Genomic DNA, 16,648 nt, shown 5'->3' on the forward strand with positions numbered 1-16,648 from the left:
GTTTTTGTTGGTTGTCATTAGTAACGAAGTATTATTGTGGGATGAGCTGTATCAGTGATGTTCATCCATACGGAAGGGAACTTTATGTGAGCTGTTTTTATTATTTAGACTTTAGAAAACAGTCTGGGCCGATCTTTCAAGTCATAAGTCAGTGTATAAATAAAGCAAGCAGGAAGATAATGGTAACAGGAAAGAGCCAGCTGAATTAAAACTTGAAGAATTTTGTGCAGTGTGCGAGGAGCAAATATTTTGGCAGACCGCAAGGAGGGTATATTCTGCAAACATCACTGAAGTGTATGCATGGAGTTATTTATTATATATTAACAGCTGGTGCAGTGGACTAATGCCGTATTCAATAGTGAGCTGATTTTATCTGTTGCACAATTCAAGGATGTGTCTGACTGCTACTGAGCCTTGAATCAGGCTAAATGCCAAAACTCCAAGATCAGCCACATCTCTATTATAAGCCGCATGTGAAACCATGCCCGTAGCCACCAGGCAAACGTGATTTGGACCAGGATGTGTGTGTAATTTCAGTGTATCTAGTCAGACCTGAAATGGAGCACACATTAATTACATACCACCTAAGAATCCTAGGATTTCTTAAGTGTAACAGTTCACATGCTTCACTTCAAACAAAACAGATTAAATTTGTTCGTCTATTTTCAAGTGATTCCCAGTCCAGCTGGTCCATGAAATTACAATGGGATCACATGTATTTGTTACAGTGCAGGCTGTCCTGTGTTGGATCTACTCTAGAGTTGAGATTTCAAGGTAGACTTACTGCCAATGTACTGACACTAGTACTGTTGTAGCATGTTTAAGTGGAGGACAAATGAAATAGTAATGCTAGATTATTTATGTATACAAATTTTTCATAATGAAATTGATATCCCATTTTGATTTGTACTTCCAACATATTCAAGAACAAGAAGCTACCACACTTAATCTCCAACCACTGTCATTAATTAACCAAGATCTCACTAGTCTGTAATTCACCTTACTGTAGTGATTTTATTGATTCATCTGTATGTTTTCTTCATTTTCCTTTGAAGTTGTACCAAGAGTTCATAATAAGGTGGAGAGTGTCTAACTTGAACGCATTCACCAAACACCCTGCTTAAAGTAACACCTCGGCCTTATTTCAGAACAAAGGCTTTACCTTCTTCAGCAACACTAATCAACAGTTTTCTATCCCGGTAAAGGTGTTGATTTGATGAAAGGTGAACTTTACGCAGGGTGTTTGTACAGGCCATACTGAGAGTTAGACACTCTCCCCCATACAAATATTATGAACTCTTGGTTGTACAGTATAGGTAAACAAAGATAAGTTTCTCTCCCATCTTATTCTAGGATTTCTATTGACAAGGAAAATTCAATTATTTGTATACAGGCTCAAAATTGAGAAAATATAAAGAAAGTGAATTAATATTATACAGTCAGTTTGCTTTTGGATATTTAATGTCTCCAACCACAACAAAAATTCGATGAATCCATGCATCTCATCACTGGTCGTCTGAACATTCTGAAAGTGATACCTCACTCAATCAACCATATATTCTGTTTATTAGACTGAATAAAGTCATGATTACCTAAACAATCACTTAATGTTTTATAATTATCCTATTCCATTTTCCTGGAGGTTCCACTGATAAAATGCAATTTCAGCAATGATAGCAGCTAGCCAAGCTGCAAGTTGATTCAGAAAGCATTCCATTCTGTAAAATAGACCCCATCCAGAATTCAACTCAGTACTCAGGCTGAGATATCTGACAATAGTCCACTACTCTGTTAATGAATCATTGATGTTCACACAATATAGCCTCCTTGAGGTATCTGAATGTTTGCTCCTCACACACTGCACAAAATTCCTTTAGATTCTACTTAGACTGAGTTGATTCAGCTTGTCCCCATACTTGTTTCTTTTGTAGTGTAGCTATACACATACTGATTTATGCCGATTAGAAAGGCTGGGCCTCAGACTGTACATTCTAAAGTCAAGTAAGTAAAAATAACTCACATACTAGTAAAAACAAGTCATGCATTAAGTTCCCTACTTGGCATATCCGAAGATGAACACACTGAGTCAGCTATTCCCACAATTAGTACTTCGTTACTAATGACAACCAACACAAGAACCCACAATCGATCCTTAAATTCGTTTTATCTTTCTTGGGGTACGTTTGATTACCTGCTGGAAGTGCCACTGATAACTTGTACAGCATGCAATGGTAAGCTGCAAGCTTCAATCTGAGAAAGCATTCCGTTCCGCAGTTTAGTCCATCATTCCGTTCCGTTCCGTAGAATAGACCCCACCGTAAACAATAGCGTAAGAAAATTCAGGTTCAAAGGTGAAATATGGTGTTTCAAAACGGTTGTGCAAATTTCCTGAAGAAACAGAAAGTGTAGCATTGTTTCTTTGCTGCTGTTTACACCACTTGTAGCAGGTAGAGTGTAATAGGCTAGCTAGATATTCACTGCTTCGCTGTATATTTCCACTGCTTCGATAAGACTTCAGAAAACAGGCACTACTTTGTGTTATTGTTTAGCTCAAGTTGAGCAGTACTGTAGCTTAAAATTTATTTCAATGTATCACACATTTCTTTGGTTGTGTAAATGCGGTGACGAGAAGTTGGCTAATAGTACTGCTGTTGAATTATTAGCTGGTGCGTACCTGCCATTGTCACCTGTCACAAACAATATTTCTCCCAGTACCCACAGACACGTTCTTGTTCAGTAGAGTAAATTATCTATTCTCGGACACCATGTATACTCGGACACTCGTTCTCGTAAACTACTGGACGGAATCCTACGAAAATTGGTGTGGAGATACCTTGCATATAGCCCAACTATACCTCCAAGTTTGAGCCAAAACTCTTGTTTGATTGTTGTGCTAGACCACATCAAAGTCGTTGCTCAAAATCATAGATTCTCGGACAAAATTCAAGTATTGTCGGACACCGGTCAGCAATCCTACATCAAATACTTTAAAGATTTACCACCAACACCATCTGTTAGGGCTATTCATTAGCTATCAGCAGAGCCATAGTTTATTTCTTTCTATCTCATTTGCAGGAAGCTGTGATCGGAAATGTGCGAGCATGTCACCACCTCTATTCTCGGACACGAGTTATCAGCTGGTTCTTCTACACGGTTATATCAAATCGTACAAAAATTATTGTGGACATACTTTATACACAGCCTATCTGAACCTCCAAGTTTGAGCTAAAAAGCTTTTATGGTTAGCTAACTAGAGCGGTGGGGACTATTCTACGGAACGGAACGGAACGGAACGGAACGGAATGATGGACTAAACCACGGAACGGAACGCTTTCTCAAATTGAAGCTTGCAACTTACCATTGCTGAAACTTCCCTTATAAGTTAGCAGTGGCATCTCCAGTGGGTGATTAAACATAAGACAAAAGGAATTAACGGATCGATTGTAGGTTTTTGTTGGTTGTCATTAGTAACGAAGTATTATTGTGGGATGAGCTGTATCAGTGATGTTCATCCATACGGAAGGGAACTTTATGTGAGCTGTTTTTCTTATTTAGACTTTAGAAAACAGTCTGGGCTGGTCTTTCAAGTCATAAGTCAGTGTATAAATAAAGCAAGCAGGAAGATACTGGTAACAGGAAAGAGCCAGCTGAATTAAAACTTGAAGAATTTTGTGCAGTGTGTGAGGAGCAAATATTTTGGCAGACCGCAAGGAGGATATATTCTGCAAACATCACTGAAGTGTATGCATGGAGTTATTTATATATTAACAGCTGGTGCAGTGGACTAATGCCGTATTCAATAGTGAGCTGATTTTATCTGTTGCACGATTCAAGGATGTGTCTGACTGCTAGCCTTGAATCAGGCTAAATGCCAAAACTCCAAGATCAGCCAAATCTCTATAAGCCGCATGTGAATCCATGCCCATAGCCACCAGGCAAACGTGATTTGGACCAGGATGTGTGTGTAATTTCAATGTATCTAGTCAGACCTGAAATGGAACACACATTAATTACATACCACCTAAGAATCCTAGGATTTCTTAAGTGTAACATTTCACATGCTTCACTTCAAACAAAACAGGTTAAATTTGTTAGTCTATTTTCAAGTGATTCCCAGTCCAGCTGGTCCATGAAATTACAATGGGATCACATGTATTTGTTACAGTGCGGGCTGTCCTGTGTTGGATCTACTCTAGAGTTGAAATTTCAAGGTAGACTCACTGCCAATGTACTGACACTAGTACTGTTGTAGCATGTTTAAGTGGAGGACAAATGAAATAGTAATGCTAGATTATTTATGTATACAAATTTTTCATAATGAAATTGATATCCCATTTTGATTTGTACTTCCACTTTGCAACATATTCAAGAACAAGAAGCTACCACACTTAATCTCCAACCACTGTCATTAATTAACCAAGATCTCACTAGTCTGTAATTCACCTTACTGTAGTGATTTTATTGATTCATCTGTATGTTTTCTTCATTTTCCTTTGAAGTTGTACCAAGAGTTCAAAATAAGGTGGAGAGTGTCTAACTTGAATGCATTCACCAAACACCCTGCTTAAAGTAACACCTCGGCCTTATTTCAGAACAAAGGCTTTACCTTCTTCAGCAACACTAATCAACAGTTTTCTACCCCCTAGTAAAGGTGTTGATTTGATGAAAGGTGAACTTTACGCAGGGTGTTTGTACAGGCCATACTGAGAGTTAGACACTCTCCCCCATACAAATCAGTATTACAAACTCTTGGTTGTACAGTATAGGTAAACAAAGATAAGTTTCTCTCCCATCTTATTCTAGGATTTCTATTGACAAGGAAAATTCAATTATTTGTATACAGGCTCAAAATTGAGAAAATATAAAGAAAGTGAATTAATATTATACAGTCAGTTTGCTTTTGGATATTTAATGTCTCCAACCACAACAAAAATTCGATGAATCCATGCATCTCATCACTGGTCGTCTGAACTTTCTGAAAGTGATACCTCACTCAATCAACCATATATTCTGTTTATTAGACTGAATAAAGTCATGATTACCTAAACAATCACTTAATTAATGTTTTATAATTCTATTCCATTTCCTGGAGGTTCCACTGATAAAATGCAATTTCAGCAATGATAGCAGCTAGCCAAGCTGCAAGTTGATTCAGAAAGCATTCCATTCTGTAAAATAGACCCCATCCAGAATTCAACTCAGTACTCAGGCTGAGATATCGGACAATAGTCCACTACTCTGTTAATGAATCATTGATGTTCACACAATATAGCCTCCTTGAGGTATCTGAATGTTTGCTCCTCACACACTGCACAAAATTCCTTTAGATTCTGCTTAGACTGAGTTGATTCAGCTTGTCACCATACTTGTTTCCTTTGTAGTGTAGCTATACACATACTGATTTATGCCGATTAGAAAGGCTGGGCCTCAGACTGTACATTCTAAAGTCAAGTAACTAAAAATAACTCACATATTAGTAAAAACAAGTCATGCATTAAGTTCCCTACTTGATATATCCGAAGATGAACACACTGAGTCAGCTATTCCCACAATTAGTACTTCGTTACTAATGACAACCAACAAGAACCCACAATCGATCCTTAAATTCGTTTTATCTTTCTTGGGGTACGTTTGATTACCTGCTGGAAGTGCCACTGATAACTTGTACAGCAATGGTAAGCTGCAAGCTTCAATCTGAGAAAGCATTCCGTTCCGCAGTTTAGTCCATCATTCCGTTCCGTTCCGTTCCGTTCCGTTCCGTAGAATAGTCCCCACCAACTAGAGCGGATTAAAGTTTCCACGAGAAAATTAGTATTCTCATTTTTCTCGGATAATAGCCAATGCTTCCTACCCCAAATAATTTAGCCACTTCCTACCACCACCATCTGATAGAGCTGTTCATTGGCTATCAGCAGAGCCATAGTTTATTTCTTTCCATCACCGTAATGGATAGTTATGATCGGAAATATGTGATTATGCAATTACATCTATTCTCGGACACATTGTTTCTGTGTTGTCTGATTAAATCTTTGCTCAAGCTATTTCTGGTGATGCAAAAAGGTAGTTCACTGGCATTACATGCTATTTAAAGTAGTTCAAGTCAATAAAAAGTAAAAAAAATTCACCAGAAATAGCTTGAGCCAAGATTCAATCAGACAGCACAGAAACGATGTGTCCGAGAATAGATGTAATTGCATAATCACATATTTCCGATCATAACTATCCATTACGGTGATGAAAAGAAATAAACTATGGCTCTGCTGATAGCCAATGAACAGCTCTATCAGATGGTGGTGGTAGGAAGTGGCTAAATTATCTGGGGTAGGAAGCATTGGCTATTATCCGAGGATACTAATTTTCTCGTGGAAACTTTAATCCGCTCTAGTTAGCTAACCATAAAAGCTTTTTAGCTCAAACTTGGAGGTTCAGATAGGCTGTGTATAAAGTATGTCCACAATAATTTTTGTACGATTTGATATAACCGTGTAGAAGAACCAGCTGATAACTCGTGTCCGAGAATAGAGGTGGTGACATGCTCGCACATTTCCGATCACAGCTTCCTGCAAATGAGATAGAAAGAAATAAACTATGGCTCTGCTGATAGCTAATGAATAGCCCTAACAGATGGTGTTGGTGGTAAATCTTTAAAGTATTTGATGTAGGATTACTGACCGGTGTCCGACAATACTTGAATTTTGTCCGAGAATCTATGATTTTGAGCAACGACTTTGATGTGGTCTAGCACAACAATCAAACAAGAGTTTTGGCTCAAAATTGGAGGTATAGTTGGGCTATATGCAAGGTATTTCCACACCAATTTTCGTAGGATTCTGTCCAGCAGTTTACAAGAACGAGTGTCCGAGTATACATGGTGTCCGAGAATAGATAATTTACTCTACACAACGCAACACAATAAACAATGTAAAAGGAATGTCCACGCCTTCGAACCGGCCTTCAAACAAGCAAGAGAAAGCCGAGGAGAAAGCCAAACAGCCACTCAACAAATCCCAAAGTATTGGCGCACCGTAACTAGGATAGGAAAATAATTTAACGGGCGTTTCCAATCCATTAGGAACGCATACATTATCTATGGTCCCACCGAATATTATTAGCGCCTCTAAATGATGGGCGCTTATATGAATCGACAACCGCGTTTGTTCCGGGTGTCTATTATCTATGGTTCCTGTAACGAATTGTACACAGAAATTGAAGAAATTTTTATGGAATCATTTTTTAGCAAACTTTGACAATATTTCTTTTTGTTTCCATTACCTTTGTTTCTTTTCCCGTTGTTCCAATAATCAATTAGGCCCGCTATCGTATCTTTGTGACCAACAGACTGAGTAGTTAGTTGGTGGACAGAGTAGCTATAGCTGCTGGAAGAGAATTCCACAAACTAACCTAATTCTCTTCCAGCAGATGTTATTTCTGCAACAGTGGTAGCATTATTTAAGAAGAATCTTGATGATTTGTGGAGAACAACAGGATATGGGGTTATGGGCACTCTCAAAGGCCTGTGGCCTAGCTTGACAGTCTTGTGCTGTCAAGCAATTTTTGCCCATTAATAATAATAATAATTGAAGATTCCATTGTGGGTGAAGAGCGAAGCCTCAGTGCTTATATGTCATCGACTCCTGTGCCTTTGTTGAAATTGGTGAAGCCATACTTTCCCTTGTCATCAGGTCTATCTGGCAATGGATATAAAGAGAGTGTCATTGAGCGTCACCAGGAGCTATATGTTGCTAAACCACTTCATGGACAATATGTGTGTGACATTAGCAGTGAATGTGACCATAGGCTACAATGGTCATGACTTCATCAGGCAAATCTTGATAAGGAAACCGAGGGATTCATCATAGCTGCTCAAGAGCAATTCCATAGAGTGCCTGAGATTCCTATGTTCCTTAATCTAATCAATAATTCATTGTGTGGCACACTATCAAAGGCTTTCCTGAAGTCAATGTAGATGGTGTCTATTTCTTCCCTAGAAGTGATTAGCTGATGAAAGTAGATGAGAAGTTGTTGTTGAGTTGAAGCGTTACTTTGAAAACCAAATTGGAGTGATGGAGGGAGCTATTTTATCTATCACTTTGTCGTAAACTATTCTTTCTAGCACTTTAGAGATAACACAAAGGAGTGAAACTGGTCGATAGTTGGCAACAGAAGTTTTGTGTCCAGATTTGAACACAGGAATTATTTTGTGTGTTTTCCATTCAGAGGGTATATAAGTTTCCACTACATAAACTGGTTGTGAAAAGGTGATGGATGGGTAAAGCAAGGGCAAAAGCACAGTTCTTTAAGATGACAGGTGCAATGTTGTCAATTCCTCTAGCCTTGTTCGGATTGAGGTTGTTGAGAGCATCTATCACTTCTTGCTCTGTGAAGTAAATCGAGTCCAAATGATTTGCAGGAACAGTTAGTGGAGTTGTATCAGGTAGACAGTAGTCACTTGAGGTAAAAATGGAATAAAAGTACTGATTAAAAAGTTCAGCTTTATCAAGGTCAGCATCAGCTGTAGTAGCGTTATGGTGAAGTTGAGGGGGGATCATTATTGGTAGAAAAGTTGTATAAGATCCTGTTTATATCTAGACTCGGCTGCAATGTTGGCAGATTGGAAGGATTGTTGAGCTGTTGATAATCATTGAAAGTTATTAGCTGTTGGATTTTTAGTATATTTGCGCTGAAGACACTTGAGAGAGTGATGTAACTGAGGAGTAAACCAGGATGGAAATTGATGGGTACGTATCCTTATCTTTGGTATAAATAGATCCATACCAGACATGATATAACTCCTCAGGATGTGCCATATATTCTTCGACATCAGACGAATTGTAAAGTAGATTGAAGTCACAGTTAAGTAAGTATTTGTTAAATCCGTGATAGTCACCTCTGTTAAAGTTAAATACTTCCTTGATGGTTGAGGATGGCACAGGATGTTTAAAGCTAGCCATGAATGTTATTAAGCTGTGGTCAGATGCTATACATTGTAAATCTTGGGGGTGCACTGTCAGTAGTGTTAGGACTGTTTGTTAGAACAAGGTCAAGTATGTTGCCACAAGTGTGGGTAGATGATTTTACTAGCTGCGTTAAGTTAGACTCAAAGACAAACTCGCAGAAATTATTGGAAACTGGTGAGTCACCATTGAGAGTTGGCCAGTCAATGTCTGGCAAGTTGAAATCCCCTAGGATTATGGACAAGGCAGTGATCATTGTTAAGTAATTGACAAGATCAGTGTGGAGTTCTGCAGTGGAGTTAGGAGGTACATAAGCCATACATATAGTAATGTCTGAATCACTAAAGGAGATAGACACAACTACCATTCCTAAGTTGTCAGGACCACTGGAAGAATACTGAAATTTTAGTATTCTTTCAGTGGACTTGGAATCTGTCTACAAGGAAGTGTGCTGTCTATTGCCAACAGGATGCCACTGCATGCCTTGTGATCCTCTGTCTTTCCTGTAAATTGAATAGCCTTGTGGCAGGATTTTAGGATCTGTAATCAGATAGCCAGGTTTCAGATAACCAGGTTTCAGATAAGCCAATGATTTGGAAGTCACGTGAGTATATTATATGAAACTTTGAAAAATAGGTAAATTTTTAGCCAAGCTCCTGCAATTCTGTACACAGACATTGGTCCCTGAAGGGCCGAGTCATGCTGAGGTAGTTGGCACATTAGAAGTGTCCATGGGGGTGGTAACCTTAGGGAAGGCTGTACTGGGAGTGCTGTCAAAGGTCTCACTGGTTGGAATGGGTGTGAACCCTGACTTATCAGCTTGGCCATACACTTTGCCATTGACATAGGGCTTATTGCCACGAATTTTTATGTCTGATTTTGAAGTCTTTGCTTGGATCAAAGACAACCTAGCTTTTACCAAATGGGATTCAACAGCTCTTGCTTCCTTTGAGAGATCAGCTTTGATGACATGAGGTGGTTTCACCTGTGTCCTTCTTGATAGAATGGTGGTGACATCTGAGGACCTGTTCAGAGTTACAAGAAGTGGCCTGGGACGACCTGTGTAGTTATATTTACCAAGTCTTATGGTGTCTCTTATGGAATAAGGTTGGATGGAATTATCCAAATTAGTGGAGGACTTTGGTTGAATTGTCCAGATCAGATTTCTCTCTTTCTGTCTTCCTGGTACCTTTGGAACATTCAGGGAGCCCAAATAAGACAACATTGAATTTTCTGGCTGAGTTGTGACTTGTGAACAGGCTTGGTACTTGCTAAAGGTACAGATGGTAATGAAGTACTAGAGTGTGAATTTGAGCTAGAAGCAGCTGTTGCAGCAAAGGAAATACTGTTGCCAGAGGTCACATTAGTTGATGTTTGATGTTTTGTGACCTCAGTTGGGGACTGGTGTAGCTTTGAATAGTGATATGAACTGTAGTCAATTGATCTATTTAAGGTGTCTGTGCAAACAGCTACCACACACTTTGAAGCTAGCAGTTATCCATGGCCACACTCAGGGCCGTACACACAAAATTTTGAAAAGGGGTTTCCACTACAGCTAAGTGACTATTATATTAGAGTAGTGTACATTGCCTGACTGCTTTATTAGAATATCTTGATCTTTCACCAACATCATTGGTCAGAAAAATGTGAGAAACTTAATGGATAATGTACTGCGATCAAATAAGTTTAAGGTACAGTGCACTAAAACATAATTCTTGGAACCCTATTCTCTTCAAGCATGATCATATATCACATATTAATATATGCTACATGCGTGCATGTATGTTAATACAATACACAGTGTCTCAACTATAAGCCTACAATATGGCAGCATTACATATACAACAAACAACAGAAAGTTCAGCAGCACATAATACACACGTATATGTGGGTTAGTTACAGGACACGAGTTGTCTTTGACATAGATGGTGTTGTGGTACAACAGTGTGGAAATGGAGTACATCCAGGCTTAGCACAAGGTTTGGCTGTATTATTATCTCCTTTGCGTATTTCAGATTCAGCCCACACTACAGTGGCCTCAAACTTTTCTTTGATCTAAAAGTAAGAAAAAACCAATGTGAATAGAGATGACCATCTATACAAAACTGATATTAACAGGTTGTATTATAAGTAACATAATTTCAAAGATCCTGGGAGCTTAAAGCACTACAAAGTGAAACATTACTTAATTATGGGTAAGTATATAGAATTCTTGGAGAACGGGAACAAGATGGTAACAGAAAGTGGGAATGGAAATAACCATTGGAAAATTCCTGATAAAGGTCATCATGTCAATCAATATACAGGTGGATTTTACAGCACAATGCTTCTTTGTAGCATTGTTGGATCCTCCCATTAAAACATTCTAAATACTCTAATAGAGCAACCACCAGCTTTAAAACACTAATAGAGTAGTCAAGAATGTCTTGTTAACCATCTCACTAAGGACCTGCATTGAAAGCCTGTGAATTGATGGACTATAGCTGGTATAGATTAGGTATATAGACTAGCTCTTCAGCACTGAAAGTTAGCTATACTCCTTGAACCAAAAACATTCTATTTAAAGATTCACCAAGCAGTTTTCAGTTTCTCATTAATTGACAGCACCTATTACACAAACTGATTCTGCTGCTTCCAGATAAGAAGTTATATGATGGGACAAGGGCGGAGGAGACACCTTTTTTTCTAGCTTGATGCTGTGCCCTAGCTGTAAGTCGAAGACCAAAAAAAAAAAAAGCAGTAGCTTGTTACACTGCTCCTCTAACAATACTGTGACTACTCTATTAGAGTATCTCGAATTATTGATGCTATTGAGCTAGGCTCTCGATCACAGCTATAGATAATTTTAGGGGGCTAAGCCCCCCATAATTTTTTTCACAGGGGACAGCCCCCCTCCCCCCCCCCTTCTCCACCACCCCTGTGATGGGATATGCAGCAGTTGCTTGTCAGGCTGAAGCAGCTCCACCATGACTGTTTATATTGTCCTTAGTCTCCTTATTGAAGCCACTTCAGCTTGAAACATACTGTAGCTGTTACATACCCCATGGTGTTCCCACCATGTGACTTTTATTCGGAGGTTTCAGGTACACTTTTATATGCAGGTGCTGTCAGTTTGCTAGACTGCTTTGTAAACCTCTTCATGTCCAATGGATCTTTCAAGATGTTTATGGTTTTAAAGGAGTAGCTAGTTTTCATTGTTGGTGACTTAGCTAGTCCATATAATATGTTCCACAGGCTTTCAATGTGGGTCCCTGGTGGGATAGCTATAGTATGTTCACGTTGAGCTGAACCCTGAAAAACAGCTAAAAATTAAAAGTGGATTTTTTCTCAACAAAGTTAACATTTCTGCCAACCAGATGATTATTGGTAACAGCAAAGGTGTCAACAACAGACATGTACGGTTTGGCTCCATTACAAGTTCGGGAAAGGGTTCTAATGGACACTGTACTTATATGGCTTCTCCACAGGAAATGTATTGTGAAAATTTTGATTGGCCGTAAACATTATGTCAAACATTTGAACAACAAGATTTTGAAATATTTTTAGCGGATCAAGCAGTACTGCAAATGAGCCAAATTTCAAGGTCATGTGTAATTGCATCCACGATTTATTAAATGTTTTTGAGGATTCAGCTCAACGCGAACATACTATAGTTAACAAAACATTTGTGACTGCTCTATTAGAGTATTTACTGCAAGTGACTGCTTTATTGGAGTGTTTCAATCATTTTAGTGGAAGAATCCAACAATGCTGTAAAGAAGTACTGTGCTGTAAAATCCAAGCTTTATGTCAGAAATTACCTTTATCAGGCATTTTCCATTGGTAAACCCGTTCCTGCTTTCATTTGTGACTGTTCTATTAGAGTGTTTCAATCATTTTAGTGGAAGAATCCAACAATGCTGCAAAAAAGCATTGTGCTGCAAAATCCAAGCTTTATATTGACATGATGACCTTTATCAGGCATTTTCCGTTGGTCATTCCTATTCCTGCTTTCTATTCCTGTTTTCCTAGAATTCTACTTACCCTTCAATTGTTAGGCAATAAAATTTAATACTGTCTTTGCCAGCAAAGACCTGTAATTTATTTTTTATTAAATGATGCCATAGGAATAGCAGAAGGGGTGGGGCTAAGAAAAGTGTGATCTTCTAATAGAACAGTCATATTTCTAATAAAACAGGCAATTCGATTATCACATGTTTAAGTCTCTTACTTTTTTGGATAAAGTTATTATTTTTGGAAAACACTATAGCTAACAGAGTAAGGATGCTGATGGAGGAGGTGAACTGCAAATTATTCTTGCATTTATCCAAAATGCTGTAAATAACTATGTTTTGCCATTTCATCATATTGCATACCATGCACATGCATATAATCATGTAGGCAGAAGAGGTAAGTTCATTATAGCTTCAGATGCTCTTCATCATGACTCAGCATAGTCGTGCAAGGTCAGTGTCTGTCATCAATGTCATGCTTAGTATCAGTTAGAGGATTTGGCTAGAGGGTAGGCCATGGTCCCCAACTTTTTCAGAACAAAGCTCATTTCTTAGATAGAGTATGTTAGACTGATTTTACGAGAAGCCATATAAAACTACTTGTGTAAGTCTGCTGCCTTATTCAGTAAAACTTACCTTCTAAAGTAATAAAACTTCTTGTGAGCTATAGCTAGCAGTATAAAACTAGTCTACACTGCATGAAGTAGGTTAGAGCACTTGGATACTGCATGTACCAGGCTCTCAAATACAGAGTAGCTATTCTGGAAAAGTCTTGGAGGGAGCATGCATTAAAATAAAATTGTGGGTGCCTTATTATCTGGGTGGTACAATGTACACCACAATTGACCAGTAGTAGTATACTCAGCTAACAACTGGCCAATAAGCTTAGTTGGAATACTATAAGGATGATCTGTCTGTTACACACCCAGCTAGTCATCATATGCAAAATTGCAATTGATAATGTTTATTTCACTTCAATCCATAGAAAGCTAGCTGCTCATATAACCATGACTTTGAGCACCTTTTTTCGCAACAGTATCTGTAACACAAGCATGTCACCATAGGTGGTGGTGAGGGTGGTGGGTAGGTGATTGATATATGAACAGAAAATGGTCGAGTGGGTCATATGGTGTCTCCAGCCTTAATGTTGGGCTCTCAAGACCACCTGTGCCACTGAAAATGTATGTAGAAAATATCTGGACAACTGTCCAAGGCTGTTCATGTCTCTAGTCTCGTGTTTCAGCTGGCCAGGGGAATTACAAGCGTTCCCAGTGGCTGGCACAGGTCTCTAGAAATCCACTTGTGAAAAGCAGCCTGATCAAACCAGAGGCATGGCTGTGGTGCAAATGTGTAGAGTATTGGTGTGGCTACCCATTCATGGTGAAAAGTGAACTTCACTGGTGTATGCGTAGATAAACGATTTTCAAAATTTTGGTCACATTTATTGAACAATGCCAGGCATGACTATGCTTTACAAATCTTATCAATTAGGCCAATACCATCATCAGAGTTTTTCAGCTGCCTACAGTGGAAAGTCAGTTATCTGGACTCCACTTATCCGGATTCTTGGCTAACTGAACTATGGAAATGACTACTCGATTGGAGTAGTGACTGTTCTATTAGGATAGTTAATAATACTGAATCAAAAAAAAAATTTAATGCTATTTTAAGGTTTTTATATACAGTTTCAGAGATACAGACTTTTCAGACTTATGGACCACCCCTGGTCCCAAGGAGTTCGGATAACTGAGGTTCCACTACTTCAAATTCTGTATAATATTAATTACCCTAACTACCATTACATACATATGTTGATACACTATTATCAGTACTATACTGACCTTATTAATAGTTTTTACTATTTCATTGTAAGGAGATTCTGTAGTGTTAAGAGGATTGAGTTCTCCAGGGTCATAGTTCAGATTAAACAATAATGGAGGATCATGTTTAACTGTTCCTGCAGAAGCTTTACATGCTGCATCTGGATAATGTGCAGAGTACAATCCTGTCCTAGTATAGTATAAACAGATGAATGAGTCCTACCACCACTGCCACAGTAGGACTATATTGATATGTGTACAGCTCAAATGTATTTTGTATTTAGTTATAGTTATACCCCAATACAAGGGTGATATCATTACTACTACATAAGTGAAGCTGAGGAAGAGTGCAATAACAACGATATCATCTGAGTATACAGGATATAACTATTTTATATCCCAGTGCGTGGGAGTGCAAAATAGTTTATGGACGTTGCTGTTTGAGTTCCTTTGTAGTTCCTGTTAGTATGCTCAAAAATTAGTTTGAATTTAACTTTGTAGCTATACTAGATAGATAGATACTATATACAGGCTATAACGGATGATTTTACAAAGCAGCAGTTTCTAGAAGAAGCTACGATTCACCTTTGTCTGGGGTTGGTGGAATAGAATCATGTGATGTGCAAGGGCTAAAAAGTGGTGAGGATTACTCCAGAGATAGAACAATTGAGCTAGAGATCATTGAAATAAGTTGATTTGTTTCCATACACTACTGGGACTGATCACTGGAACAATTGAAAATAGACACTTACTGTTTCTTGAGATTTGATTAACCCATCACAATATTATAGTGCGTTTTATTGGTAAACAGTGCCAGATGCAGTTGTTACAATGTCATGAACCAGTCTGAGTGGCTCAACCACATCTAATACTGTGTTATTTAAACTTCTTAATACATATGTACTGTAACTTAGTGCGACCAGTGCTACAATAAATAATTAATCACTACGTGATAAACTTATCGCACAGTAGCAAAGCCACTGTATGGTAGTTATCACCCAGCATGGCGCTTTGATGCTTTCATGCACTGGGGAATATCAAACACAGAGTAAATTCGTATCTTTATATTCTATTGTAAAAAAAAATTGCATATACAACACTATATACTTGTGTGATAACACTATTAGTACAATGATCATGTTAACAGCTGGTACTATGCGACGGTATCATTACTTACCCACTGGTGTAATAGTGTGCTTTGTATTCTTTGTGTCTAATAGCATAGACACCCTTTTCAGGGGAAGCACCTGATGGATAGTAGATGTAGTATTCCCGTTGGGACTGCAGTACATAAACACAAAATTACCTGCATTACAATAATTATCACTTCCAACCATTTTATACCCTTCTCTTATATAGGGAACCAACTAAGCTGTGATTGTGGGATTGAATTTTACCAAACAAACTGTGGTTGTGGGATTTAATTCTAATACATCAAACAGTAGTTTGATTTTACTTTTACTAATATAGTAATTTTAAGAGACTAGTGTTAATTATGTTACTTTAATTACTACAGTTACAAAAGCAAAAAAAAAAAACATCTACTGTTGATGTATTAAAATTGAATCCCACAATCACAGCTTGTTTGGCAAAATTCAAATCCATAATCACAGCTTGCTTGCTTGCTTCCCTATATACGAGAAGAGAGATAAAGGATAACATCAAAGAAATCTAATGATTTCTGGATATAGTGTGCACTCCTATTAGGTGTGCAATGTCTTGAGTTAACGAGATATACGCACTGGCTTAATGAGATATATGCACTGTAGTAGTACATATATCTTGTTAAGGCAGTGTTTGACGAGATATATGCACTGGTAGCAGTGCATATATCTCGTTAAGGCAGTGCGTATATCTTGTTAACATTTTGAGTCAGTGCAAT

The 16,648-nt window shown here is 38.2% G+C and overlaps 1 protein-coding gene across 1 annotated transcript in view; it reads right to left on the reverse strand.

The window, feature by feature from the left end:
• Window positions 1-10,696: 10,696 nt before the first annotated feature.
• Window positions 10,697-16,648, reverse strand: part of LOC136261999 (arylsulfatase A-like) — a 30,049-nt gene continuing 24,097 nt past the window's right edge. The window contains exons 13-15 of the mRNA XM_066056124.1: window positions 15,944-16,047; window positions 14,788-14,956; window positions 10,697-11,009 (exon numbers count right to left, since the gene is read on the reverse strand). Coding sequence (XP_065912196.1) covers window positions 10,851-11,009; window positions 14,788-14,956; window positions 15,944-16,047 — 432 coding nt within the window. The 3' untranslated portion in view covers window positions 10,697-10,850. The remainder of the gene's footprint in view (window positions 11,010-14,787; window positions 14,957-15,943; window positions 16,048-16,648) is intronic.

This window comes from Dysidea avara, chromosome 7 (genome assembly GCF_963678975.1).
Source record: "Dysidea avara chromosome 7, odDysAvar1.4, whole genome shotgun sequence".
NCBI classification, from domain to species: Eukaryota; Metazoa; Porifera; class Demospongiae; order Dictyoceratida; family Dysideidae; genus Dysidea; species Dysidea avara.